This window comes from Oncorhynchus kisutch, linkage group LG14 (genome assembly GCF_002021735.2).
Source record: "Oncorhynchus kisutch isolate 150728-3 linkage group LG14, Okis_V2, whole genome shotgun sequence".
NCBI classification, from domain to species: Eukaryota; Metazoa; Chordata; class Actinopteri; order Salmoniformes; family Salmonidae; genus Oncorhynchus; species Oncorhynchus kisutch.
This window is the reverse complement of record NC_034187.2, coordinates 2,485,871-2,513,503: the sequence shown is the minus strand read 5'-3', so window position 1 is coordinate 2,513,503 and position 27,633 is coordinate 2,485,871. Positions and strand designations below refer to the sequence as shown.

Sequence of the window (27,633 nt, the reverse complement as noted above, 5' to 3'; positions counted from 1 at the left end):
TGATTTTTTAAATACATTTTTATTCCTCTTATTTTATGTCAAAATCGAAAAACACATATCTTGTAGATTTCCATTGCAGAATTTGCTATTATCAAATAAATAAGCATCACCTCAGAAAATGATATTCAAATAATTTATGACACAACATTTATTACAAATATTTAGTAATAAAAAAAAGAAAAAAGTATATTGTACATCACCAGAGAGAACTTGGTGTATGGAGTCAAAGACAGGTCTGATTTCAAAAAAGCATGTCTTCATACGATTGTCTGTATTTCTACCTTTCCTAGACTACAACATACCAGGCACTTAACAGAATTTATTTAGCTGAACGTGAAGCACTAGTATATATACAGCTGATTTGATGAGACTGAACACAACCAACTTGTGTACGTTACTTGCCTTTGGGATAGGACTAAAGCATGTATATGATTACAGGCTGGTGGCGGTGGTGTAATGGTGTGGATAATATTTTCCTTGATACCAATTAAGCAACGTTTCCATGCCTCGAAGAATTCAGGGTGTTCTGGAGGCAAAGGGGAGTCCGACCCAGGACTCCCCTTTAAAACCCCTATACTGCACAAATACAGCATATCCAGATCCCTGAAAGTGTTGTGTTGTCTACTACCGTGTCTTATTTAAACTAATTTATTTTTAGTTATGTGTATGGACTCCAGGAAGAGTACCTGTTGGCATAGTGATCTGAATAAAAAGTAGTTAAAGTAGGCCTAATAATGACAACAGTTGAAACTAGTATGGGGGGGAGAAGAGACAGACAGAGAGCAAGACAGAGCGAAACAGCGAGAGCCAGACAGAGAGAGAGAGAGCAAGACAGAGCAAGACAGACAGAGGGAGAGAGAGCGCAAGACAGAGCGAAACAGCAAGAGAGAGACAGCGAGAGCGAGAGACAGAGAGAGAGCAAGACAGAGCGAAACAGCGAGAGCCAGACAGAGAGAGAGAGAGCAAGACAGAGCAAGACAGACAGAGGGAGAGAGAGCGCAAGACAGAGCGAAACAGCAAGAGAGACAGCGAGAGCGAGAGACAGAGAGAGAGCAAGACAGAGTGAGACAGACAGAGAGAGAGACAGAGAGAGACAGAGAGAGAGCAAGACAGAGTGAGACAGAGAGAGAGAGAGAGAGAGACAGACAGAGGGAGACAGAGAGAGACAGAGGGAGACAGAGGGAGACAGAGAGAGACACAGATAGAGGAGAGAGAGAGGAGAGATTGTCTCAAGGCAGAATAAAGACGAAATGTTTAACTATCATGTAAAGTTGAATAAGAGTCAGATTCGTTGGTAACAGTTCATCCAGGTGAAAAACTTAACATTAATGTCCAAAACAGACCCACAAATATTCCATTTGCCATTGTCAGATATCAATCAAAATCTCTTCCATCAATATGTAGCAATTACTTTGCAGCTGAGCTGAAAAATGTCACAGTAAACCATAGTAAAAAATAAAAAATGAATTTAAACGTAACAGTAAATCAGGGTTGAGATCAATTCCATTACAATTCCTGTTAATTCAGAAAGTAAACCAAATTCCACATTTTCCTAAATGAAAAGCATTGAAGAGAATCAGAACGTCAATGTACTTTCCTGTATTGGCTGGGAATGAACCCTGACGCGAGTGCCAGTAGAATGCCCATTGGGCCCCAGCCATGGAGCCTTCTATGGAGGTCAACATCTAGAGCTGAGCCATCGGCTGCTGATGGCGACAGAGCAATCAAGCAATTATATTAAACATGTCAAACAGACATGTGATTATCCAGCAGTGAAGGCAACAGTGGTGGTCGTTCCTGGTGGGATTCATATTCCTGTCAAACGTATGCAGACGGACCAGGCTACTTGTCTACTATACAGCCTACCTACTTATCTACTATACAGCCTACCTACCTGGCTACCTACCTGGCTACTTGTACAGGCAAGCACACCACACCAATAGTGTGTGGAGGATAAAAGTGTAAAGGTCCTGCTGGATGGACGGTCTTTGGTTTAACAGTCTAAGTGTGAGTCTGGCTTTGGGTGAGAGCAGTCCTTGGGTCTTAAGTGCTAGTTTGACCTTCAGGGCCACCGTAGCAATCAGGATGGATCCAGGAGTTCCAGCAAAGCCCCGACTGATCCGAAGTAGCCCTGACGACGACAACAACAACAAAAACTATAATGTTAGTTTAGTTTACTGCAGATCTCTCACTTTCTCACGGTGTTTTGAAATACAAACTGAGCAGATATACAAGAGAATACTTTGTTCCGTTCCATCCCTTTACTTTGTCTCAAGGATTGATCAAGAAAGAGCTTTACCTCGTCTTACTGTGCTACTTTAGTCCCTCTTCCCATGACGTTTACCAGTATGTGTATCTACAGGGCCTTCAAAGTATTCACACCCCTTGACTTTTTACACATTTTGTTGTTACAGCCTTGAATCTAAAAAAATGGATTAAATTGAGATGTTGTGTCACTGGTCTACACAACAATACCCCATAATGTCACTGGTCTACACACAATACCCCATAATGTCACTGGTCTACACACAATACCCCATAATGTCACTGGTCTACACACAATACCCCATAATGTCACTGGTCTACACACAATACCCCATAATGTCACTGGTCTACACAACAATACCCCATAATGTCACTGGTCTACACACAATACCCCATAATGTCACTGGTCTACACACAATACCCCATAATGTCACTGGTCTACACACAATACCCCATAATGTCAAAGTGGAATTATGTTTGTAGAATTATTTAACAAATTAATAAAAAATGAAAACCTAAAATGTCTTGAGTCAATAAGAATTCAACCCGTTTGTTTACGGCAAGCCTAATTAAACATGCTTAACAAGTCACATAATAAGTGCCATGGACTGTCTGCAATAAGTGTTGAGCATTAATTACACTTTGGATGATGTATCAATACACCCAGTCACTACAAAGATACAGGCATCCTTCTTAACTCAGTTGCCGGAGAGGAAGGAAACCACTCATTGATTTCACCATGAGACAAATGGTGACTTTAAAACAGTTACAGAGTTCAATGGCTGTGATGGGAGACAACTGAGGATGGATCAACAACATTGTAATTACTCCAGAATACTAACCTAAATTAAAAGAAGGAGGCCTTCACAGAATAAAAATATTCCAAAACATGCCTCCTTTTTGCAATAAAGCACGAAAGTAAAACTGAAAAAAAATTGGCAAATAAATTAACTTTGTGTCCTGAATACAAAGCGTTATGTTTGGGGCAAATCTAAGACAACATCACTTAGTACCACTCAATATTTTCAAGCATAGTGGTTGCTGCTATGAAAAGCCAACTGACATTTACTCCCGAGGTGGTGACCTGTTGCACCCTCTACAATCACTGATTATTATTTGAGCCTGCTGGTCATCTATGAACATCTTGAAAAACAATGTACTCTTATAAATTTCCACCAGGCACAGCCAATAGAGGACTGGCCACCCTTCAGAGCCTGGTTCCTCTCTAGGTTTCTTCCTAGATTCCTGCCTTTCAAGGGAGTTTTTTTTCCCAAGCCACCGTGCTTATACACCTGCATTGCTTGCTCTTTGGAGTTTTAGGTTTGGTTTCTGTACAGCACTTTGTGACATCTGCAGATGTAAAAAGGGCTTTATAAAAACATTTTATTGATTATGTTGATTATGTTATCGGCAAGGATTGGGTATCCTTGTCATCGGCAAGGATTGGGGAGTTTTTTTTAGGATAGAAAGAAACAGGATAGAGCACAGCCAAAATCCCGGAGGAAAACCTGGTTGAGTCTGTGTTCAAACCAGGAGAAATTCAGCTTTTTAGTTACAGTTATGACTTAAATCAGCTTGAAAATCTATTTTAAAATGGCTGTCTAGCAATGATCAACAACCAATTTATAAAATAATAATGTGCAAATATTGTACAATCCAGGTGTGCAGAATAGAGGTCGACCGATGATGATTTTTCAACGCCGATACCGATTATTGGAGGACCAAAAAAAGCAGACACCGATTAAAATCTGACCATATTTATTTATTTGTAATAATGACAATTACAACAATACTGAATTAACATTTATTTTAACTTAATATAATACATCAATCAAATCAATTTAGCCTCAAATAAATAATGAAACATGTTCAATTTGGTTTAAATAATGCAAAAACAAAGTGTTGGAGAAGAAAGTAAAAGTGCAATATGTGCCATGTAAGAAAGATAACGTTTCAGTTCCTTGCTCAGAACATGAGAACATATGAAAGCTGGTGGTTCCTTTTAACATGAGTCTTCAATATTCCCAGGTAAGAAGTTTTAGGTTGTAGTTAATATAGTATTTATAGGACTATTTCTCTCTATACCATTTGTATTTCATTAACCTTTGACTATGGTATGTTCTTATAGGCACTTTAGTATTGCCAGTGCAACAGTATAGCTTCCGTCCCTCTCCTCGCCCCTAGCTGGGCTCGAACCAGGAACACATCGACAACAGCCACCCTCAAAGCACCGTTACCCATGCAGAGCAAGGGGAACAACTACTCCAAGTCTCAGAGCGAGTGACGTTTGAAACGCTATTAGCGCGCACCCCGCTAACTAACTAGCCATTTCACATCGGTTACACCAGCCTAATCTCGGGAGTTGATAGGCTTGAAGTCATAAACAGCTCAATGCTTGAAGCACAGCAAAGAACTGCTCGTAAACGCACAAAAGTGCCGTTTGAATGAATGCTTAAGAGCCTACCATCGCTCAGTCAGACTGTTCTATCAAATCATAGACTTAATTATAACATAATAACACACAGAAATGCGAGCCTTAGGTCATTAATATGGTCGAATCCGGAAACTATCATCTTGAAAACAAAACATTTATTCTTTCAGTGAAATACGGAACCGTTTGGTATTTTATCTAACGGGTGGCATCCATAAGTCTAAATATTGTTGTTACATTGTACAACCTTCAATGTTATGTCATAATTCTGGCAAATTAGTTCTCAACGAGCCAGGCGGCCCAAACTGTTGCATATACCCTGACTCTGCGTGCAATGAACGCAAGAGAAGTGACAATTTCCCTTGTTTAATATTGCCTGCTAACATGAATCTTTTAACTAAATATGCAGGTTTAAAAATATATACTTGTGTGTATTGATTTTAAGAAAGGCATTGGTGTTTATGGTTAGGTACATTCGTGCAATGATTGTGCTCTTTTCGCAAATGCGCTTTTGTTAAATCATCCCCCGTTTGGCGAAGTAGGCTGTGATTCGATGATAAATTAACAGGCACCGCATTGATTATATGCAACGCAGGACAAGCTAGATAAACTAGTAATATCATCAACCATGTGTAGTTAACTAGTGATTATGTTAAGATTGATTGTTTTTTATAGGATAAGTTTAATGCTAGCTAGCACCTTACCTTGGCTCCTTGCTGCATTCGCATAACAGGTAGTCAGCCTGCCACACAGTCTCCTCGTGGAGTGCAATGTAATCGGCCATAATCGGCGTCCTAAAATGCCGATTTGATATGAAAACTTGAAATCGGCCCTAATTAAATCGGCCATTCCGATTAATCGGTCGACCTCTAGTGCAAAGCTCTTAAGAGACTTATCCAGAAAGACTCACAGCTATAGTTGCTGCCAAAAGTGATTCTTCATATATATATTTTTAATTTTACCTTTATTTAACCAGGCAAGTCAGTTAAGAACAAATTCTTATTTTCAATGACGGCCTAGGAACAGTGGGTTAACTGGCCTAGGAACAGTGGGTTAACTGGTCTAGGAACAGTGGGTTAACTGGCCTAGGAACAGTGGGTTAACTGGTCTAGGAACAGTGGGTTAACTGGTCTAGGAACAGTGGGTTAACTGGTCTAGGAACAGTGGGTTAACTGGTCTAGGAACAGTGGGTTAACTGGTCTAGGAACAGTGGGTTAACTGGCCGAGGAACAGTGGGTTGACTGGTCTAGGAACAGTGGGTTGACTGGTCTAGGAACAGTGGGTTAACTGGTCTAGGAACAGTGGGTTAACTGGTCTAGGAACAGTGGGTTAACTGGTCTAGGAACAGTGGGTTAACTGGCCTAGGAACAGTGGGTTAACTGGCCTAGGAACAGTGGGTTAACTGGTCTAGGAACAGTGGGTTAACTGGTCTAGGAACAGTGGGTTAACTGGTCTAGGAACAGTGGGTTAACTGGCCTAGGAACAGTGGGTTAACTGGTCTAGGAACAGTGGGTTAACTGGCCTAGGAACAGTGGGTTAACTGGTCTAGGAACAGTGGGTTAACTGGTCTAGGAACAGTGGGTTAACTGGTCTAGGAACAGTGGGTTAACTGGTCTAGGAACAGTGGGTTAACTGGTCTAGGAACAGTGGGTTAACTGGTCTAGGAACAGTGGGTTAACTGGTCTAGGAACAGTGGGTTAACTGGTCTAGGAACAGTGGGTTAACTGGTCTAGGAACAGTGGGTTAACTGGTCTAGGAACAGTGGGTTAACTGGTCTAGGAACAGTGGGTTAACTGGTCTAGGAACAGTGGGTTAACTGGTCTAGGAACAGTGGGTTAACTGGTCTAGGAACAATGGGTTAACTGGTCTAGGAACAGTGGGTTAACTGGTCTAGGAACAGTGGGTTAACTGGTCTAGGAACAGTGGGTTAACTGCCTGTTCAGGGGCAGAACGACAGATTTGTACCTTGTCAGCTCGGGGTTTGAACTTGCAACCATTAGGCTACCCTGCCGCCCCAAATACATAATAATATGTATTAACTCAGGGTTGAATACTGATGTAATCAAGATATTAGTGTTTTATTTTACAAATATTAAACATTTTCTTCACCTTTAACAGTATTTTGTGTAAAAATTACAATTATAAATCACCTTGTAACAAAATGTGGAAAAAGTCAAGGTGGGTGAATATTTTCTGAAGATACTGTACAGACTGAACCAAGCAGAGACATCATCAAAGGGACATTTAAAAAAAAAATATTCTACTCCATCACACTAGGGCTTTACTACAGGTTGACTGAATACCTTACCTCGTGTCTGAGGAACAGGGCTTTCAGACCAGTAGACAGTCTTACCTCGTGTCTGAGGAACAGGGCTTTCAGACCAGTAGACAGTCTTACCTCGTGTCTGAGGAACAGGGCTTTCAGCTGGCCTTTAGACCAGTAGTCCATGGCGTAGGCCAGCAGCTTCATGGACAGGGTGTTCACCCTCAGGAAGTTCCCTACGAACACCACCCTCTCAATGTTCTGAACAGAAACACAAACAGGGTGGGGCGGGGGGGGGGGGGGGGGGGGGGGTACAGGTCATTAGGAACACTTATTTTTCTTATAACCTCATGGTTGTAAAATGGATTATTACAAATGGGTCATTTCAATGATAATCATATAAATATTTTAAGTTTAATTTCTCAAATCAATAACAGACATGAAAAATAAAACAAGTTTCAATGCAGACTGGCTGAAGCAGACTGGCTGAAGGAGACTGGCTGAAGGAGACTGGCTGAAGGAGACTGGCTGAAGGAGACTGGCTGAAGGAGACTGGCTGAAGGAGACTGGCTGAAGCAGACTGGCTGAAGCAGACTGGCTGAAGCAGACTGGCTGAAGGAGACTGGCTGAAGCAGACTGGCTGAAGCAGACTGGCTGAAGGAGACTGGCTGAAGGAGACTGGCTGAAGCAGACTGGCTGAAGCAGACTGGCTGAAGCAGACTGGCTGAAGCAGACTGGCTGAAGGAGACTGGCTGAAGGAGACTGGCTGAAGCAGAGCTCAGTGCCTTCATAGCCCTGTACAATGCTGCTTGATCCAGATTCCACAAGGCAGCATCATAAAGAGGCTGAAGGCAAAGAGAAAACATCCAGCTCCCCCCTGAACATCCAGCTCTCCCCTGAACATCCAGCGCCCCCCTGAACATCCAGCTCTCCCCTGAACATCCAGCTCTCCCCTGAACATCCAGCGCCCCCCTGAACATCCAGCGCCCCCTGAACATCCAGCGCTCCCCTGAACATCCAGCGCTCCCCTGAACATCCAGCTCTCCCCTGAACATCCAGCGCTCCCCTGAACATCCAGCTCTCCCCCGAACATCCCCCTGAACACCCAGCTCTCCCCTGAACATCCAGCGCTCCCCTGAACATCCAGCTCTCCCCCGAACATCCCCCTGAACATCCAGCTCTCCCCCGAACATCCCCCCCTGAAAATCCAGCACCCCCTGAACATCCAGCTCTCCCCTGAACATCCAGCGCCCCCCCCGAACATCCAGCTCTCCCCTGAACATCCCCCCTGAACATCCAGCTCTCCCCTGAACATCCCCCCTGAACATCCAGCTCTCCCCTGAACATCCAGCGCCCCCCTGAACTTCCAGCGCCCCCCTGAACATCCAGCGCCCCCCCCGAACATCCCCCCCCTGAACATCCAGCTTCCCCCTGAACATCCAGCGCCCCCCCGAACAGCCCCCCCCTGAACATCCAGCTTCCCCCTGAACATCCAGCGCCCCCCCGAACAGCCCCCCCCGAACATCCAGCGCCCCCCCCGAACAGCCCCCCCTGAACATCCAGCGCAGCTTCCCCCTGAACATCCAGCACCCCCCCCGAACATCCCCCCCCGAACATCCAGCGCCCCCCCCCAAACATCCAGCCCCCCCCCGAACATCCAGCTTCCCCCTGAACATCCAGCGCCCCCCCCCGAACATCCCCCCCCGAACATCCCCCCCGAACATCCAGCTTCCCCCCGAACATCCAGCTTCCCCCCGAACATCCAGCCCCCCCCTGAACATCCAGCCCCCCCCTGAACATCCAGCCCCCCCTGAACATCCAGCTTCCCCCTGAACATCCAGCCCCCCCCTGAACATCCAGCTTCCCCCTGAACATCCAGCCCCCCCCTGAACATCCAGCTTCCCCCTGAACATCCGGCCCCCCCCTGAACATCCGGCCCCCCCCTGAACATCCGGCCCCCCCCTGAACATCCAGCTTCCCCCTGAACATCCAGCTTCCCCCCGAACATCCAGCCCCCCCTCCTGAACATCCCCCCTGAACATCCAGCCCACCCTGAACATCCAGCCCCCCCTGAACATCCAGCCCCCCCCCTGAACATCCAGCCCCCCCCCCCTGAACATCCAGCCCCCCCCCCCCTGAACATCCAGCCCCCCCCTGAACATCCAGCCCCCCCCCTGAACATCCAGCCCCCCCCTGAACATCCCCCCCCTGAACATCCAGCCCCCCCCTGAACACATCTCTGTGTGATGTTTATCTGTCTCCATTGTCTTTCCATGGTCTTCAAAGCAGTGTGCACTATACCGCCACAACATGCGAACAGCGCCTGAAACGGCAGCCTGTTTCCTGCCTGAAACGGCAGCCTGTTTCCTGTCTGAAACGGCAGCCTGTTTCCTGTCTGAAACGGCAGCCTGTTTCCTGTCTGAAACGGCAGCCTGTTTCCTGTCTGAAACGGCAGCCTGTTTCCTGTCTGAAACGGCAGCCTGTTTCCTGTATTTATTCACAATTTCAAATTGTACAAATACACTACTATAGTTTAGATATAGCGCACTACTATTGACCAGGGCCCTGGTGATGCACTATATAGGGAATAGGGTGCATTGTGAAGTAGTGAAGTACCTCGTTGAGCGCAACCATCCTGGTGATGGAGCCGATGTTGTTGGTGATGGAGACCAGGGTGGCTCTGGCTAGATCCTCTTTAGAGATGGACTCCCGCTTCTCTTTACACACCATGTTCCCAAAACTACAAGACAGAAATACATCATGTTCCCAAAACTACAAGACAGAAATACATCATGTTCCCAAAACTACAAGACAGAAATACATCATGTTCCCAAAACTACAAGACAGAAAAACATCATGTTTCTAAAACTACAAGACAGAAATACATCATGTTCCTAAAACTACAAGAGAGAAATACATGATGTCCAGAGCGACTTACAAGAGCAATTAGGTTTAAGTGCCTTGCTCAACGGCAGACAGATTCTTCAGTTAGTCGGCTCAGAGATTCGAACCAGCAATCTTTCCATTACTGACCAAACGTTCTTAAAACGCTAGGCTACCTGTTGCAAAACATTTTGCTACGATATGCACTAATGAATACACCCCGGGTACTGCTAACGGTTTTACCTGGAGGCCACAGCCCAGCCGGGGAGGCCGAAGCGCTCGTAGTCCCCTCCGTAGATGTCCCGCACTAGCTTATCCACGTGCGTGCTCTCCCCCTGCGACGCCATCTCCAGAGCCTCCTCAAAGCTGGAGCAGCCAGTCAGTAAACAGCACAGCCCCAGGAATGTCCCTCCACCCAGACTGCATGGGGAAACACAGAACACGGTTATAACCTGTAGTAACCTACCACCATATTCTTAGAAATCACTCCAAAATGTTCCAGGCTCCTCCTTCCTAGGCTCCAAAGGGGGGGGGGGGGTCCCCTATGTACAGATCTAGGATCAGCTTCCCCTCTCCCAATCCTAAACCTTAACGGATGGTGGTGGAAATTCAACATCTGTCCTGAGATCAGAATCTAAAGGAAACCGCTCCGTGTCCCCTCCTGCCTTTAGCCATGCAGCACACAGGACCATTATGACAGACAGGGCCTGAGCAGTCATGTGCCAGAACGGAAAACTACCAAGGACAACAAACAGAGGCAAGGGGAGCTCCCATAGCCTGGGTACCAGTCTGGTTGAGCTCCCATAGCCTGGCTACCAGTCTGGTTGAGCTCCCATAGCCTGGCTACCAGTCTGGTTGAGCTCCCATAGCCTGGCTACCAGTCTGGTTGAGCTCCCATAGCCTGGCTACCAGTCTGGTTGAGCTCCCATAGCCTGGCTACCAGTCTGGTTGAGCTCCCATAGCCTGGCTACCAGTCTGGTTGAGCTCCCATAGCCTGGCTACCAGTCTGGTTGAGCTCCCATAGCCTGGCTACCAGTCTGGTTGAGCCCCCATAGCCTGGCTACCAGTCTGGTTGAGCCCCCATAGCCTGGCTACCAGTCTGGTTGAGCTCCCATAGCCTGGGTACCAGTCTGGTTGAGCTCCCATAGCCTGGGTACCAGTCTGGTTGAGCTCCCATAGCCTGGGTACCAGTCTGGTTGAGCAACCATAGCCTGGGTACCAGTCTGGTTGAGCCCCCATAGCCTGGGTACCAGTCTGGTTGAGCTCCCATAGCCTGGGTACCAGTCTGGTTGAGCTCCCATAGCCTGGGTACCAGTCTGGTTGAGCAACCATAGCCTGGGTACCAGTCTGGTTGAGCTCCCATAGCCTGGGTACCAGTCTGGTTGAGCTCCCATAGCCTGGGTACCAGTCTGGTTGAGCTCCCATAGCCTGGGTACCAGTCTGGTTGAGCAACCATAGCCTGGCTACCAGTCTGGTTTTTATTTATTTATTTATTTATTTTACCTTTATTTAACCAGGTAGGCAAGTTGAGAACAAGTTCTCATTTACAATTGCGACCTGGCCAAGATAAAGCAAAGCAGTTCGACAGATAAAACGACACAGAGTTACACATGGAGTAAAAACAAACATACAGTCAATAATGCAGTATAAACAAGTCTATATACAATGTGAGCAAATGAGGTGAGAAGGGAGGTAAAGGCAAAAAAGGCCAAGATGGCAAAGTAAATACAATATAGCAAGTAAAATACTGGAATGGTAGTTTTGCAATGGAAGAATGTGCAAAGTAGAAATAAAAAAATAATGGGGTGCAAAGGAGCAAAATAAATAAATAAATTAAAATTAAATACAGTTGGGAAAGAGGTAGTTGTTTGGGCTAAATTATAGGTGGGCTATGTACAGGTGCAGTAATCTGTGAGCTGCTCTGACAGTTGGTGCTTAAAGCTAGTGAGGGAGATAAGTGTTTCCAGTTTCAGAGATTTTTGTAGTTCGTTCCAGTCATTGGCAGCAGAGAACTGGAAGGAGAGGCGGCCAAAGAAAGAATAGGTTTTGGGGGTGACTAGAGAGATATACCTGCTGGAGCGTGTGCTACAGGTGGGAGATGCTATGGTGACCAGCGAGCTGAGATAAGGGGGGACTTTACCTAGCAGGGTCTTGTAGATGACATGGAGCCAGTGGGTTTGGCGACGAGTATGAAGCGAGGGCCAGCCAACGAGAGCGTACAGGTCGCAATGGTGGGTAGTATATGGGGCTATGGTTGAGCTCCCATAGCCTGGCTACCAGTCTGGTTGAGCAACCATAGCCTGGCTACCAGTCTGGTTGAGCTCCCATAGCCTGGCTACCAGTCTGGTTGAGCTCCCATAGCCTGGCTACCAGTCTGGTTGAGCTCCCATAGCCTGGCTACCAGTCTGGTTGAGCCCCCATAGCCTGGCTACCAGTTTGGTTGAGCCCCCATAGCCTGGCTACCAGTTTGGTTGAGCAACCATAGCCTGGGTACCAGTCTGGTTGAGCAACCATAGCCTGGGTACCAGTCTGGTTGAGCAACCATAGCCTGGGTACCAGTCTGGTTGAGCTCCCATAGCCTGACTACCAGTCTGGTTGAGCTCCCATAGCCTGACTACCAGTCTGGTTGAGCTCCCATAGCCTGGGTACCAGACAGAAATAAATCATGTTCAGAGCAACCTGGGTACCAGCCTGGTTGAGCTCCCATAGCCTGGGTACCAGTCTGGTTGAGCTCCCATAGCCTGGGTACCAGACAGAAATAAATCATGTTCAGAGCAACCTGGGTACCAGTCTGGTTGAGCTCCCATAGCCTGGCTACCAGTCTGGTTGAGCTCCCATAGCCTGGCTACCAGTCTGGTTGAGCTCCCATAGCCTGGGTACCAGTCTGGTTGAGCTCCCATAGCCTGGGTACCAGTCTGGTTGAGCTCCCATAGCCTGGGTACCAGTCTGGTTGAGCTCCCATAGCCTGGCTACCAGTCTGGTTGAGCAACCATAGCCTGGCTACCAGTCTGGTTGAGCAACCATAGCCTGGCTACCAGTCTGGTTGAGCAACCATAGCCTGGCTACCAGTCTGGTTGAGCAACCATAGCCTGGGTACCAGTCTGGTTGAGCAACCATAGCCTGGGTACCAGTCTGGTTGAGCAACCATAGCCTGGCTACCAGTCTGGTTGAGCAACCATAGCCTGGGTACCAGACAGAAATAAATCATGTTCAGAGCAACCTGGGTACCAGTCTGGTTGAGCTCCCATACCCTGGCTACCAGTCTGGTTGAGCTCCCATAGCCTGGGTACCAGTCTGGTTGAGCTCCCATAGCCTGGGTACCAGTCTGGTTGAGCTCCCATAGCCTGGGTACCAGTCTGGTTGAGCTCCCATAGCCTGGCTACCAGTCTGGTTGAGCAACCATAGCCTGGCTACCAGTCTGGTTGAGCAACCATAGCCTGGCTACCAGTCTGGTTGAGCAACCATAGCCTGGGTACCAGTCTGGTTGAGCAACCATAGCCTGGGTACCAGTCTGGTTGAGCAACCATAGCCTGGGTACCAGTCTGGTTGAGCAACCATAGCCTGGCTACCAGTCTGGTTGAGCAACCATAGCCTGGCTACCAGTCTGGTTGAGCAACCATAGCCTGGCTACCAGTCTGGTTGAGCAACCATAGCCTGGGTACCAGTCTGGTTGAGCAACCATAGCCTGGGTACCAGTCTGGTCTAGCTATAATTCCATTCCTTGTCAGAACACAGAACACAAGGAGTGGAACGTAAGCACAAAAACAGGTTCTGGATTTCAGGCTAGGACAACCATCAGTCAGTGGAGGAAAAGAGAGCAGATAATCAGAGATCCTTTTAAATTACTAGAGAGGTTATATGACATAAAACCCTCAAAGTTCAAAAACAGGGTCAAATGGCAGCCATCTTGGTAATGGAGAAATCCAAAACGAGTAAATTGGAATGAATGGCAGTAGAGGTATACGTGATGCATTCCCTGTTTTTACTAATGCAGGAAAACAAAAGTAAAGCATGTGATGTATCAGAAATGTTGCAAAGGAAATAATGTCATCCACAAATATCGTTGTATAATTATAAAAATATATATATATGGGTTATATTATACAATTTTCTGTATAAATAGCCTCTAAAATATATGTAGGAAATCACGGACTACAAAAAGAAATCCAGACACGTCACGCTTCCAGACAAACTAAACACCTTCTTTGCCCACTTTGAGGATAATTCAATGCCACCGTCGCGGCCCGCTAACAAGTACTGCACCCCCCCCCCCCCCCGCTCTCCTTCTCAGTGGCTGACGTGAGTAAAACATTTAAAAGTGTTAACCCTCGCAAGGCTGCTGGCCCAGACAGCATCCCTAGCCGTGTCCTCAGAGCAGGCGCAGACCAGGTGGCTGGTGTGTATACGGACATATTCAATCTCTCTCCCTATCCCAGTCTGCTGTCCCCACATGCCTCTAGATGTCAACCATTGTTCCTGTACCCAAGAAGGCAAAGGTAACCGAACTAAATGACTATCGCCCCATAGCACTCACTTTCGTCATCATGAAGTGCTTTGAGAGACTAGTCAAGGATCATATCACCTCCACCTTACCTATTACCCTAGACCCACTTCAGTTCGCATTCCGCTCCAACATGTCCACAGAAGACGCACTCGCCATCACACTGCCCTAACCCATCTGGACAAGAGGAATACCTACGTAAGAATGCTGTTCATTGACTACAGCTCAGCATTCAACACCATAGTGCCCTCCAAGCTCATCATCAAGCTGGAGGCCCTGATCATGCTTACTTTGCTAGCTACTGGTAGAAACTTGGTACAGTTGGCTAAACATTGTGGTAAAGTAGATCTAATGTAGGTCTACCTAGCGAAGTTAAATAACATCCCCTTTTCAACATTGTTTTTAATTACGATTGCTACTGACAGACATGAGGCTACATTGATTGATGTATCACGTCAAATTGGCTAGCTAGCTAATAACAGATCAGTCAATATGGCTAGTTAACAAGCTAACAACATGTTATATCAATATGGCTAGTTAACAAGCTAATAGCAGATCAGTCAATATGGCTAGTTAACAAGCTAATAACATATCAGTCAATGTGGCTAGTTAACAAGCTAACTTTCTAGGGATAAACTAGATGACTATAGCCATATTGACATGATATGTTATTAGCTTGTTAACTAGCCATATTGACTGATATAAAGCACTTCATGGCTACCGATGTGGTCATTTAGGAATGTTAACTTCGCTTTGGGCACAGGGATTATGGTGATCTGCTTGAAACAGGTACTACAGACTCAGTCAGGGAGAGGTTGAAAATGTCAGTGAAGACACTTGCCAGTTGGTATGCGCATTGCTTTGAGTGCACGTCCTGGTAATCCATCTGGCCTCGTGGCCTTATGAATGTTTACCTGTGTTAAAAGGTCTTGCTCACATCGGCTACGGAGAGTGTGATCACACAGTCGTTCAGAACAGCTGCTGCTCTCATGCATGCTTCAGTGTTGCTTGCCTCAAAGCGAGTACAAAAGACATTTAGCTCGTCTGGTAGGCTCACGTCTGGGTTTCCCTTTGTAGTCCATAATAGTTTTCATGCCCTGGCACATCCGACGAGTGTCAGAGTGTCGTAGGATTCAATCTTAGTCCTGTATTGACTGTGATGGTTCGTCTGAGAGCATAGCGGGATTTCTTATAAGCGTTCGGATTAGTGTCCCGCACCTTGAAAGCGGCAGCTCTACCCTTTAACTCGATGCGGATGTTGCCTGTAATCCATGGCTTCTGGTTGGGATATGTACGTATGGTCACTGTGGGGACGTCGTCGTCAATGCACAAATTAATGAAGCTGGTGACTGAGGTGGTGTATTCCTCAATGCCATCGGAGGAATCCTGGAACATATTCCAGTCTGTGCAAAACAGTACGGTAGCGTAGCATCCGCGTCATCTGACCACTTCCTTATTGAGCGAGTCACTGGTACTTCCTGCTTGAGTTTTTGCCTGTAAGCAGGAATCAGGAGGATATAATAATGGTCAGATTTGCCAAATGGAGGGCGAAGGAGAGCTTTGCACACGTCTGTGTGTGTGGAGTAAAGGTAGTCTAGAATCTCTGTGACATGCTGGTAGATAGAAGGTAAAACAGATGGTAAATAGATCAAACTCTTGGTAGATAGTGGTCTACGGCTTATCATGAGATACTCTACCTCAGGCGAGCAATACCTTGAGTCTTCCTTAATATTAGACATCACGAACCAGCTTTTATTGGCAAATAGATACAGACCACCACCCCTCGTCTTACCAGACGTAGCTGTTCTGTCCTGCCGATCCACAGAAAACACAGCCAAATTAATATTATCCATGTCGTCGTTCAGCTACGACTCGGTGAAACACAAGATATTACAGTTTTTAAATGTCCTGTCGGTAGGATCGTCTCCAACAGAGCTCATCCAGTTTATTCTCCACGTCTTTTCTTCACGTGAATGATGGGGATTTGGGCTCGGAGAAGCAGTATCTCCTTCACGTCAGACTCATTAAAGAAATAAATCTTTCTCCAATTCGTGGTGATTAATCGCTGATCTGATGTCCGGAAGTTATTTTCGGTCATAAGAGATGGTAGCAGCAACATTATGTACAAAACAGCACAGTTGATTAGGAGGCCGTAAAATGGCAGCCAACCCCCCCCCCCCCCCCCACCGCCATTATAAACCAAGGCCTAGTTGTCAATGGTTTTAGCGGAGCTGGGGGGGGTCTGCCACCTGCCCCCCAGCAGCCAAATCGAACGCTGTGCATCTTATTGTGACCTTTTATTGGCAATAACCTATGTTGCCTGTAAGCAAGTGTTTGTAACACTTTTTTGGTCCATGTACAGATGTTTTGTGAATGCTTAAATAGTGGTGTGAATACAATTATGTACATTGATGTTTTGCTGTGTCGGAAACTCAGTTCAAAACGCTAAACCATTTCACAGGTTCAAGGTACAACTTGGCCCCTTTTCAACATGTAGAGAATACTCATCTCTGAAAAGGAAGTGCTTCACTTTTATCCCCCTTCGGCCTAGGCTACATGATACAAAACAAACCAGTGAAGTGATGTAAAACAGGAAATTACATCACAGCAGGAAATGGAACACAAATGTACGTCTACATCTTTTTGGGGGGGGGGTTGAATGTGGTTAATAGACTCATGTGACAGACTCGACCACCCAGTGACCGCATGCTGACCTTACCTGGTCCCAGTTACTCGTTTGTAGTTGTTCTTGGAGTAGACGGCCAGAATGCTGACGCCAGAGCCGATGTTGACCAGCAGTAGAGGGTAAGGGTTCTCCAGAGTGAAGGGTTTCTGGACACAGTGTTCAGGGTCTGTAGGGTTCTCATAGTAGTAACACTCTGAAGGATTGGACACCACTGAGTCTATGTAGAGAACACCTCGTATCAGACAGTCCAGCTCATCTAGCTTCAGCAGCTGGAGATCAGCCATCTGAGGAGAGAGGAGAATGCCTAATACATTTACTGACTATACTAAACATTAGGAACACCCTCCCCTTTTGCCCTCAGAACAGCCTCAATTCGTCAGGGGCATGGACTCTACAAGGTGTCTAAAGCGTTCCACAGGGATTCTGGTCCATGTCGACTCCAATGCTTCCCACAGTCGTGTCAAATCGGCTGGATGTCCTTTGGGTGGTGGACCATTCTTGATACACAGGAAACTGTTGTGTGGAAAAACCCAGCAGCATTACAGTTCTTGACACACTCAAACCGGTGCTCCTGGCACCTACTACCATACCCCGTTCAAAGGCACTTAAATATTTTGTCTCGCCCGTCTACCCTCACTGGCCCACACCCACAATCCATGTCTCAATTGTCTCAAGGCTTAAGGCTTAAAAAGCTTAAAAAGCCTACTTTAACCCGTCTCCTCCCCTTCATCTACACTGATTGAAGTGGATTTAACAGGTGACATCAATAAGGAATCATATCCTTCACCTGGATTCACCTGGTCAGTCTGTCATGGAAAGAGCAGCTGTTCCTAATGTTTTGTGCATGTATTCACTTAAAATCAGGAAGAAAAACATTTACCTTTCTGATCATGTGGTGTCTTATAACAACCCCCCCCCCCCCCCCCCCCCCCCCACACACACACACTTTATGGCTGTGCCTGCTAGTGACCACACTGAGGAGCTGTCTCTAGAACAACATTCAGGATGAGAAACGCTAACCTGCTAGTGACCACACTGAGGAGCTGTCTCTAGAACAACATTCAGGATGAGAAACGCTAACCTGCTAGTGACCACTCTGAGGAGCTGCCTCCAGAACAACATTCAGAATGAGAAACGCTAACCTGCTAGTGACCACACTGAGGAGCTGTCTCTAGAACAACATTCAGGATGAGAAACGCTAACCTGCTAGTGACCACACTGAGGAGCTGTCTCTAGAACAACATTCAGGATGAGAAACGCTAACCTGCTAGTGACCACTCTGAGGAGCTGCCTCCAGAACAACATTCAGGATGAGAAACGCTAACCTGCTAGTGACCACACTGAGGAGCTGCCTCCAGAACAACATTCAGGATGAGAAACGCTAACCTGCTAGTGACCACACTGAGGAGCTGTCTCTAGAACAACATTCAGGATGAGAAACGCTAACCTGCTAGTGACCACTCTGAGGAGCTGCCTCCAGAACAACATTCAGAATGAGAAACGCTAACCTGCTAGTGACCACACTGAGGAGCTGCCTCCAGAACAACATTCAGGATGAGAAACGCTAACCTGCTAGTGACCACACTGAGGAGCTGCCTCCAGAACAACATTCAGGATGAGAAACGCTAACCTGCTAGTGACCACTCTGAGGAGCTGCCTCCAGAACAACATTCAGAATGAGAAACGCTAACCTGCTAGTGACCACTGAGGAGCTGCCTCCAGAACAACATTCAGGATGAGAAATGCTAACCTGCTAGTGACCACTGAGGAGCTGCCTCCAGAACAACATTCAGGATGAGAAACGCTAACCTGCTAGTGACCACTCTGAGGAGCTGTCTCTAGAACAACATTCAGAATGAGAAACGCTAACCTGCTAGTGACCACACTGAGGAGCTGCCTCCAGAACAACATTCAGGATGAGAAACGCTAACCTGCTAGTGACCACACTGAGGAGCTGCCTCCAGAACAACATTCAGGATGAGAAACGCTAACCTGCTAGTGACCACTCTGAGGAGCTGCCTCCAGAACAACATTCAGAATGAGAAACGCTAACCTGCTAGTGACCACACTGAGGAGCTGTCTCTAGAACAACATTCAGGATGAGAAACGCTAACCTGCAAAACATTACAGTAACTAGGAAGGATGGTCGCTCTCTTTCCCGCTAAAATCTTTTCCCCGTTTACTGTACCCACCTGGCGGAAGTCGAACTCAAACTTGTAGGCACCCCCTCCGGTGGCACAGAGGGTGGTGTGGAGGCTGGAGAAGTGTTTGTTGCGTGCCATCTGTAGGAAGGCCGGCAGATCCTGGGTGGGGAAGCGGATGAAGTGGAGGTTCCCTGTGCGTCCGCATATCGTCAGGTCCTTCATCTCCAGGTGAACATCTCTGATCCCAGTCTTACCTAGCACATTCACCGTCAGAAGGAATACTCGTCTTAGTCCATACCACACACCCCCCCTCCCCTAGATACACACACACCCTCAGATACAGATCCCATGATCTTAGGGTTAGGGTTAATGAATGTTGCTGCACGGATATCGAGAAGGGTGCAACTGCAGACCGCAATTCAGGGCATTCCAGCATCTGGGCATTCTAGCATCTAACTACTTCTACTGGGGGGGGGGTCCTGGGAATGACCACGAATTGCGGTCTGCAGTTGCACCCTTCTCGATATCCGTGCAGCAGCATTCATTAACCCTAAACTCCACCTTGCCGGAAAGGGGGTTTGAAAAAGTGACCTTGCTTAGACGCTAGGCTACCAGGATCTGGGATTTTCGTTGAGGTTTGCGTCATATTGAAATGAAATGGTAAATATAGCTTTACTGCGTTAGCTAGCTAGTTAGTTAGTAGTGCATAAGTAAAGAACCTTCTCAAAGACAATAAGTTAACTAGCTATATGCCTTGCCCTTACTAGCAGGCTAGCTATATGCCTTGCCCTTACTAGCAGGCTAGCTATATGCCTTGCCCTAACTAGCAGGCTAGCTATATGCCTTGCCCTAACTAGCAGGCTAGCTATATGCCTTGCCCTTGCCCTAACTAGCAGGCTAGCTATATGCCTTGTCCTTGCCCTAACTAGCAGGCTAGCTATATGCCTTGTCCTTGCCCTAACTAGCAGGCTAGCTATATGCCTTGCGCTTGCCCTAACTAGCAGGCTAGCTATATGCCTTGCGCTTGCCCTAACTAGCAGGCTAGCTATATGCCTTGCCCTTGCCCTAACTAGCAGGCTAGCTATATGCCTTGCGCTTGCCCTAACTAGCAGGCTAGCTATATGCCTTGTCCTTACTAGCAGGCTAGCTATATGCCTTGCCCTTACTAGCAGGCTAGCTATATGCCTTGCCCTAACTAGCAGGCTAGCTATATGCCTTGCCCTAACTAGCAGGCTAGCTATATGCCTTGCCCTTGCCCTAACTAGCAGGCTAGCTATATGCCTTGTCCTTGCCCTAACTAGCAGGCTAGCTATATGCCTTGTCCTTGCCCTAACTAGCAGGCTAGCTATATGCCTTGCGCTTGCCCTAACTAGCAGGCTAGCTATATGCCTTGCGCTTGCCCTAACTAGCAGGCTAGCTATATGCCTTGCCCTTGCCCTAACTAGCAGGCTAGCTATATGCCTTGCGCTTGCCCTAACTAGCAGGCTAGCTATATGCCTTGTCCTTACTAGCAGGCTAGCTATATGCCTTGTCCTTGCCCTAACTAGCAGGCTAGCTATATGCCTTGTCCTTACTAGCAGGCTAGCTATATGCCTTGTCCTTACTAGCAGGCTAGCTATATGCCTTGCCCTAACTAGCAGGCTAGCTATATGCCTTGCCCTAACTAGCAGGCTAGCTATATGCCTTGCGCTTGCCCTAACTAGCAGGCTAGCTATATGCCTTGCCCTAACTAGCAGGCTAGCTATATGCCTTGCCCTTGCCCTAACTAGCAGGCTAGCTATATGCCTTGCGCTTGCCCTAACTAGCAGGCTAGCTATATGCCTTGTCCTTACTAGCAGGCTAGCTATATGCCTTGCGCTAACTAGCAACAACTATTATATCTAGAAACACATCCTATTATTAAACCTTATGATTAAGACTCATTGTTGGATCTTATCTTCTTTCAACCACGAGGGTGCAAAAGAGGAGGCAACCTTCAGAGAGAGGACTCCGATCCATTGCCAAACAGGGAGAGGATCCATTGCCAAACAGGGAGAGGATCCATTGCCAAACAGGGAGAGGATCCATTGCCAAACCGGGAGAGGATCCATTGCCAAACCGGGAGAGGATCCATTGCCAAACCGGGAGAGGATCCATTGCCAAACCGGGAGAGGATCCATTGCCAAACCGGGAGAGGATCCATTGCCAAACCGGGAGAGGATCCATTGCCAAACCGGGAGAGGATCCATTGCCAAACCGGGAGAGGATCCATTGCCAAACCGGGAGAGGATCCATTGCCAAACCGGGAGAGGATCCATTGCCAAACCGGGACAGGATCCATTGCCAAACAGGGTGAGTAAACATGGTCACCGAATGAAACCAGTGCCAGTTCATAGGCATCAAGCGTCTTACAGTAGGAGTACTGATCAAGGATCAGGTCCTACCTGTTCTCAACCCTATCCCGTAGCCCTGACATTCAAGTAGGAGGCATAACCCCTGCTGATTGGCCATCACTTAACAGGACATCATCTCTACATTATGCTGGGTGGAGAGCCTCTGTGAGTGGCATGCAAGAACACAGTCATGTGTAGTTTTGATAGTGTATGCTATAAAGAAGGAATTAACAATATCATACATGCTTCACATACCTCCACCCCTATGTAAAACAACTATTATATCTAGAAACACAGCAGTATTATTTTTCCACCCCCTTTTTAAACAACTATTATATCTAGAAACAGCAGTGTTCATATAACTGCTTTGTAGATGTCTTCCCGAGCGGCACAGTGCTCTAAAGCACTGCATCAGTGGTGTTGCGTCACTACAGCCGGGGGTTCGATCCAGGGCTGTATCACAACCAGCCGTGACCGGGAGCCCCATAAGGCGGGGCACTATTGGCCCAGCGTCGTCCGGGTTAGGGGAAGGTTTGGCCAGGGGCGGGCTTTACTTGGCTCATCGCCCTCTAGCGACCCCTTGTGGCAGGCCGTGCACCTGCAAGCTGACTCCGGTCATCAGTTGACACATTGGTGTTAATGGCTTTCGGGTTAAGCGAGCGGGTGTTAAGAAGCGCGGTCATGTTTCGGGGGACGCATGACTCGACTTTCGCCTCTCCCGAGCTCGTTGGGGAGTTGCAGCGATGAGCCAAGATCGTAATTGGAGATCATGAAATTGGGGAGAAAAAGGGGGCCAAAAATATAAAAACTGCTTTGTAAATGTTGAGCTGATATTTCCCATTGTAATTGTTCTTTAGGGTGGCTTCCATTCATCCCCATCCATCCATCCATCCATCCATCCATCCATCCCCATCCATCCATCCATCCATGGCAGCCTCTCACTCAGCACCACCTTGTCGTCAGAGAACACTCATCCCAATCGATCACCATCCATCCCCATCCATCCAATCACCATCCATCACCATCACCATCCATCCCCATCCATCCATCACCATCCATCCATCCATCACCATCCATCCATGGCAGCCTCTCACTCAGCACCACCTTGTCATCAGTGAACACCCCAGTCTAAGTACTATACGTGGAACATCTGTGTCTTCTGGAGAGTTATGGTACATTTTATAGTTATGCTCTGCTACAAACCTATGGAGAATCCTATAACACTTACATCAAAGTTATAATGTTGCCACCTATAACATTTGATAATTGGCCGCTGTTTTCTTAATTAGGTTTGATTATGTTCAAATGACAGTTCAATCATTTTTAAAAACACATTTTTACTTAAATCATTACGGGATATTGTGTGTAGATAAAAAAAAAAACATTTTTTTTGTCCATTTTGAATTCAGTAACAACAAAATGTGGATAAAAGTCAAGGGGTCTGAATACTTTCTGAGCTGTATACAGAACCTTCGTAAAGTATTCAGACCCCTTGACTTTTCCCCACATTTGGCTACTTCACAGTCTTATTCTAAAATGGATGACATTTCGGTCTCATAGCAAAGGGTCTGAATAGTTACGTAAATAAGGTATTGTTTTTAAAAGATTTTTCATACATTTGCACATATTTCTAAAAACCTGTTTTCACTGTCATTATGGGGTGTTGTGTGAAGATTAGAGGATTTTTTATAGAATTTTTAAAATACATTTTCGAATGGATGACTAAAAACATAAAAAAACCATTTCCATATTGTTTAGTACAACCCCCCCTAAAAAAATTAGCCTATGCCTAAAGGGCAGAATCAGGATTATTTGCATCAATCCAGTGGCCATTTTGTTTTGAAACCTCCATCACAAAAGTGCACTACAAAACTGCTACCCAAACACAGTCTGGCTGCGCCGGAATTATTAAAGGGTACTACACTAAAATTATCTACATTTCTCAAATGGTAACCCTGATGTGGTTTAAGCACTGTTGTGGACTTAGAAAATTAACAAAATTGGATGTTCTATGAAAAAAAAAAAGTGGTTTTGAGAGCAAAAACCTGGAGAAAAACAAAACAAATTTTTTTGTAAAATCAGTCTGTTTTTTTTGCCTTGGTATTGTTTCGGTATCAAGTATTGTTTAAAACAAAAGTTATTCTGCCCTCTAGAGGACTTTGCAGAAAAGAACATACGGCAATAAATACAGATTTATAAACAGTCTCTTTTCTTTTTCAGTAAATCTATCCAAATCAGCAGAAGAACGCAAGGGCAGCTAATTTAAAAAGATGGCTAGTCATTATTAGCCTGCTTCTGTATGGAATGCAGGTGCATTGTGGGACACAGGCATTATTGATTAACTTAGGTGCGACCAAATCATGTGCTGGTGCCACCAAGTGAAATAGTTAGTAGCGCCAGTGCCACCAGGGGAAAGAGTTAGAACCCTGCAGTGTAGAACCCTGCAGTGTAGAACCCTGCAGTGTAGAACCCTGCAGGTATGGTTCTAGCCCTACATAGAACATCAGCTCTTACCCAGGTAATGGAATACAGTGCAGGGCCACTGGAAGATGTGACAACACTGGTTACCGGTAGTACTTGACAGACAGCATTTTGTGATTATTATTTTTGACCCTGCTGGTCATCTATAAACGTTTGTACATCTTGAAGAACAATCTGGCCTTAACTGGCCATGTCCTCTTATAATCTCCACCCGGGACAGTCAGAAGAGGACTGGCCACCCCTCTGGCCTTAACTGGCCATGGCCTCTTATAATCTCCACCCGGGACAGTCAGAAGAGGACTGGCCACCCCTCTGGCCTTAACTGGCCATGTCCTCTTATAATCTCCACCCGGGACAGTCAGAAGAGGACTGCCCCCCCCCCAACCCCACCAGAGCCTGGTTCCAAGACAGCCTTTATAATAGAAGGCTTGTGACCACACACACACACAAAATATTGCACTTGGGGGAAAGAACATCTTAAAGTAGAAATATAATGAAACAAACAGGCTTTCTATATTTGCTCTATTATAGTGGCCACGACAGACATCGATCAAGTGCACAAGGCTACATGTGTGCAAAAATAACATTCAATGAGCAACAAAAAGTATAACCCCCTCACTCACTCACACACACACACACACACACGTTAGTGTCAAGTTCAACACAACAAAAACAATATCTTTGGACTACACTGCACATTATTACATTGTACACTTCCGCCTGTGGACATCTGTTCTACAATGTGACAGCAGCAGAGAGGAAGAGGGAAAGTGTGTGGTGCTTCTTTCACCTCTATAGTGGCATCCATTTTAAGCCAGGCCCGGCTCCAACTACTCTTGATCCCTGACTCCACTTGTCTAACAAGCAACACCTCATTTTCACCTAATTCTCTCATTCTGAAAATGAACCACATACTGTAGAGGTTAACAGATAGTGTAGAATTTAGTGGTTAGTTCGTTAACTAGTTAACATTTCACACAGATTGCCAGGGTCCAGTAAGCAACTAACACATTATAACTTCAGGAACGCCAAGGAGTCGTATACCAGTTAACACTATAGCGAACTGGTTACGTGGCCTCAATTTTTCAGTTTTTGATTTGTTAAAAAAGTTTGAAATATCCAATAAATGTCGTTCCACTTCATGATTGTGTCCCACTTGTTGTTGATTCTTCACAAAAAAATACAGTTTTATATCTTTATGTTTGAAGCCTGAAATGTGGCAAAAGGTCGCAAAGTTCAAGGGGGCCGAATACTTTCGCAAGGCACTGTATTATTATTCCATTCCTTTACTTAGATTTGTGTGTATTAGGTAGTTGTTGTGGAATTGTTAGATATTACTGCACTGTCGGAACTAGAAGCACAAGTCAAGAGATCAAAAAACAGCCTCTGTCTCAAGGCCATCAGACTGCTAAACAGCCGTCACTAGCACAGAGAGGCTGCTGCCAACACACTGACTCAACTCTCTGTCTCAAGGCCATCAGACTGTTAAACAGCCGTCACTAGCACAGAGAGGCTGCTGCCAACACACTGACTCAACTCTCTGGTCATCAGACTGCTAAACAGCCGTCACTAGCACAGAGAGGCTGCTGCCAACACACTGACTCAACTCTCTGTCTCAAGGCCATCAGACTGTTAAACAGCCGTCACTAGCACAGAGAGGCTGCTGCCAACACACTGACTCAACTCTCTGGTCATCAGACTGCTAAACAGCCGTCACTAGCACAGAGAGGCTGCTGCCTACACACTGACTCAACTCTCTGGTCATCAGACTGCTAAACAGCCGTCACTAGCACAGAGAGGCTGCTGCCAACATACTGACTCAACTCTCTGGTCATCAGACTGCTAAACAGCCGTCACTAGCACAGAGAGGCTGCTGCCTACATTGAGACCTAATCACTGGACACTTTAACAAATGGATCACTAGTCACTTTAAATAATGCCACTTTAAATAATGTTTTCATATCTTACATCACTCATATCACATGTATCTACTGCACCTTGCCTATGCTGCTCGGACATCGCTCATCCATATACTCATATGTACATCTTCTCATTCACCCCTTTAGATTTGTGTGTATTAGGTAGTTGTTGGGGGAATTGTTAGATTACTTGTTAGATATTACTACACGGTCGGAACTAGAAGCACAAGCATTTAGCTACACTCACATCTACTAACCATGTGTATATGTGAGTAATAAAATGTGATTTGATTCTTACCGTAGGCTATGTTGGAGGTCAGGTAGCGCCGGATGCTCTTTAGGTTCTCTACCTCCTCCTGCTCCTCCTCAGCTGTGATATCCTTGGGCTCAAAGTAGACCAGCTTCACCAGGGTGCCACCAATGTCCATCCCAAACCATGGGAAGGCTGTACAGACACAGAGACCAAACAGAAAGAGGACGAGGAAACAAATCTTTGTTAATCAAAATGTCAGCAACAGTACATACAAATAGAGCTGCTTGCATAGAGACAGGTCTGGAAGTGATTAGGAGGGAGGATGTCAAAATGTCAACAACACAGTACACAATGAGTTTTCGTTGACAGCACTGGGGTTACTGCGCAATCCCAACTCATCTGTAAAGTTTGGCATCAAATAACACTACAATATATATATTAAAAATGTGTCAACTGTTTATTAAAAATGTCGGGGAATCGTGACACAAAAGCTTATTGAACGATTTTCTTGAAATACAACGCTAATAAATATGAGAATAACAGTAAACCGCTGTGTAAACACGGTGCTCCTGCAAGGCAGTGTGCACTGAGACGCCATCTTGTCTGTCTGCTGGAGAAACATACAGTCCCATTGTAGAACTGGAAATGATATTGTCGCATCTATTATCTATTATGCTGCCGTTAGACTAACATGAACAAAACAGGTTAAAAAATTAAATATAATTTACTGGTTCGACATACGTGGCCTGATTTTTCCCAGGGAGTCAATCTTTTGCCTCGACGAATAGTTGGATGTAGATGTGCGTCGTTCGTCGGTAGTGGCACAACCCCCGGTCGTGGTCGTCTCCGTGTTGTTACCGTCCAATATAAAAATATTCGACTCGTCACTCCTTGAACACGACTGTTTCGGTGGAGCAGGCGCCGTTTCTTCGTTTTCCCCGGTCTCCGGTTCATTCTCGCCGTGGTGGCCATTCCGTTTTTCCATTGAATACAATTGAAGAATGACGTCTTGATATACAATTAGTATTAAATTCTGCGTTCCGACTGAGATAATATCTCAAGCTGACAAGATAGCTAAATGAAAATGGATCTGTTTTAGCTATAATTTAGTTCGTTTTTAATGTCATTTCGTTTTCACAACAAGATGATGCTGAAGAGTGACATGAGCTCTGAGCCAATTCCTTCTAACCTAAACGTCTCTTCAACAACATGTTCCAGTCGGTCAAAGAGATCTAGTTTTTGATCAAATTAACGTCAAAAATTATATTTTTTTGTTGTTGCATTTAATCTAACTCTAAACCATTTTCATAACATTAACCTAATTATCCTGTTACGATAATTCGAAAAGTTAAAATGTGACATTTTATTTTTTGTTTTTACAAAAGCTGGATCCCTTCTAGCCATGACCGTTCTAGTCATGTCATTGGACAATATT

General features: G+C 45.9%; 1 protein-coding gene across 1 annotated transcript; it reads right to left on the bottom strand.

Moving 5' to 3' along the window:
- Positions 1-27,633, bottom strand: LOC109880872 (pantothenate kinase 3). Its single transcript, XM_031787628.1, has 8 exons — positions 26,940-27,633; positions 26,244-26,390; positions 19,222-19,427; positions 17,063-17,313; positions 10,086-10,262; positions 9,576-9,699; positions 7,095-7,220; positions 1-2,131 (listed from the first exon to the last, which is right to left on the bottom strand). Exons 1-8 carry the CDS (start codon positions 27,181-27,183, stop codon positions 2,081-2,083), a joined length of 1,326 nt encoding a protein of 441 aa, XP_031643488.1. The 5' UTR covers positions 27,184-27,633; the 3' UTR covers positions 1-2,080.

What these genes read in the sequence shown, in the direction of transcription:
- LOC109880872 (XM_031787628.1), bottom strand. Translation starts at nt 27,183, where the DNA reads ATGGAAAAACGGAATGGCCACCACGGCGAGAATGAACCGGAGACCGGG. An exon ending in GGCTGGGCTGTGGCCTCCAG is followed by an intron (nt 9,700 to 10,085) that starts GTAAAACCGTTA and finishes TCTGTCTTGTAG; the next exon opens with TTTTGGGAACATGGTGTGTA. An exon ending in CCCTGTTCCTCAGACACGAG is followed by an intron (nt 2,132 to 7,094) that starts GTAAGACTGTCT and finishes TGTCGTCGTCAG; the next exon opens with GGCTACTTCGGATCAGTCGG.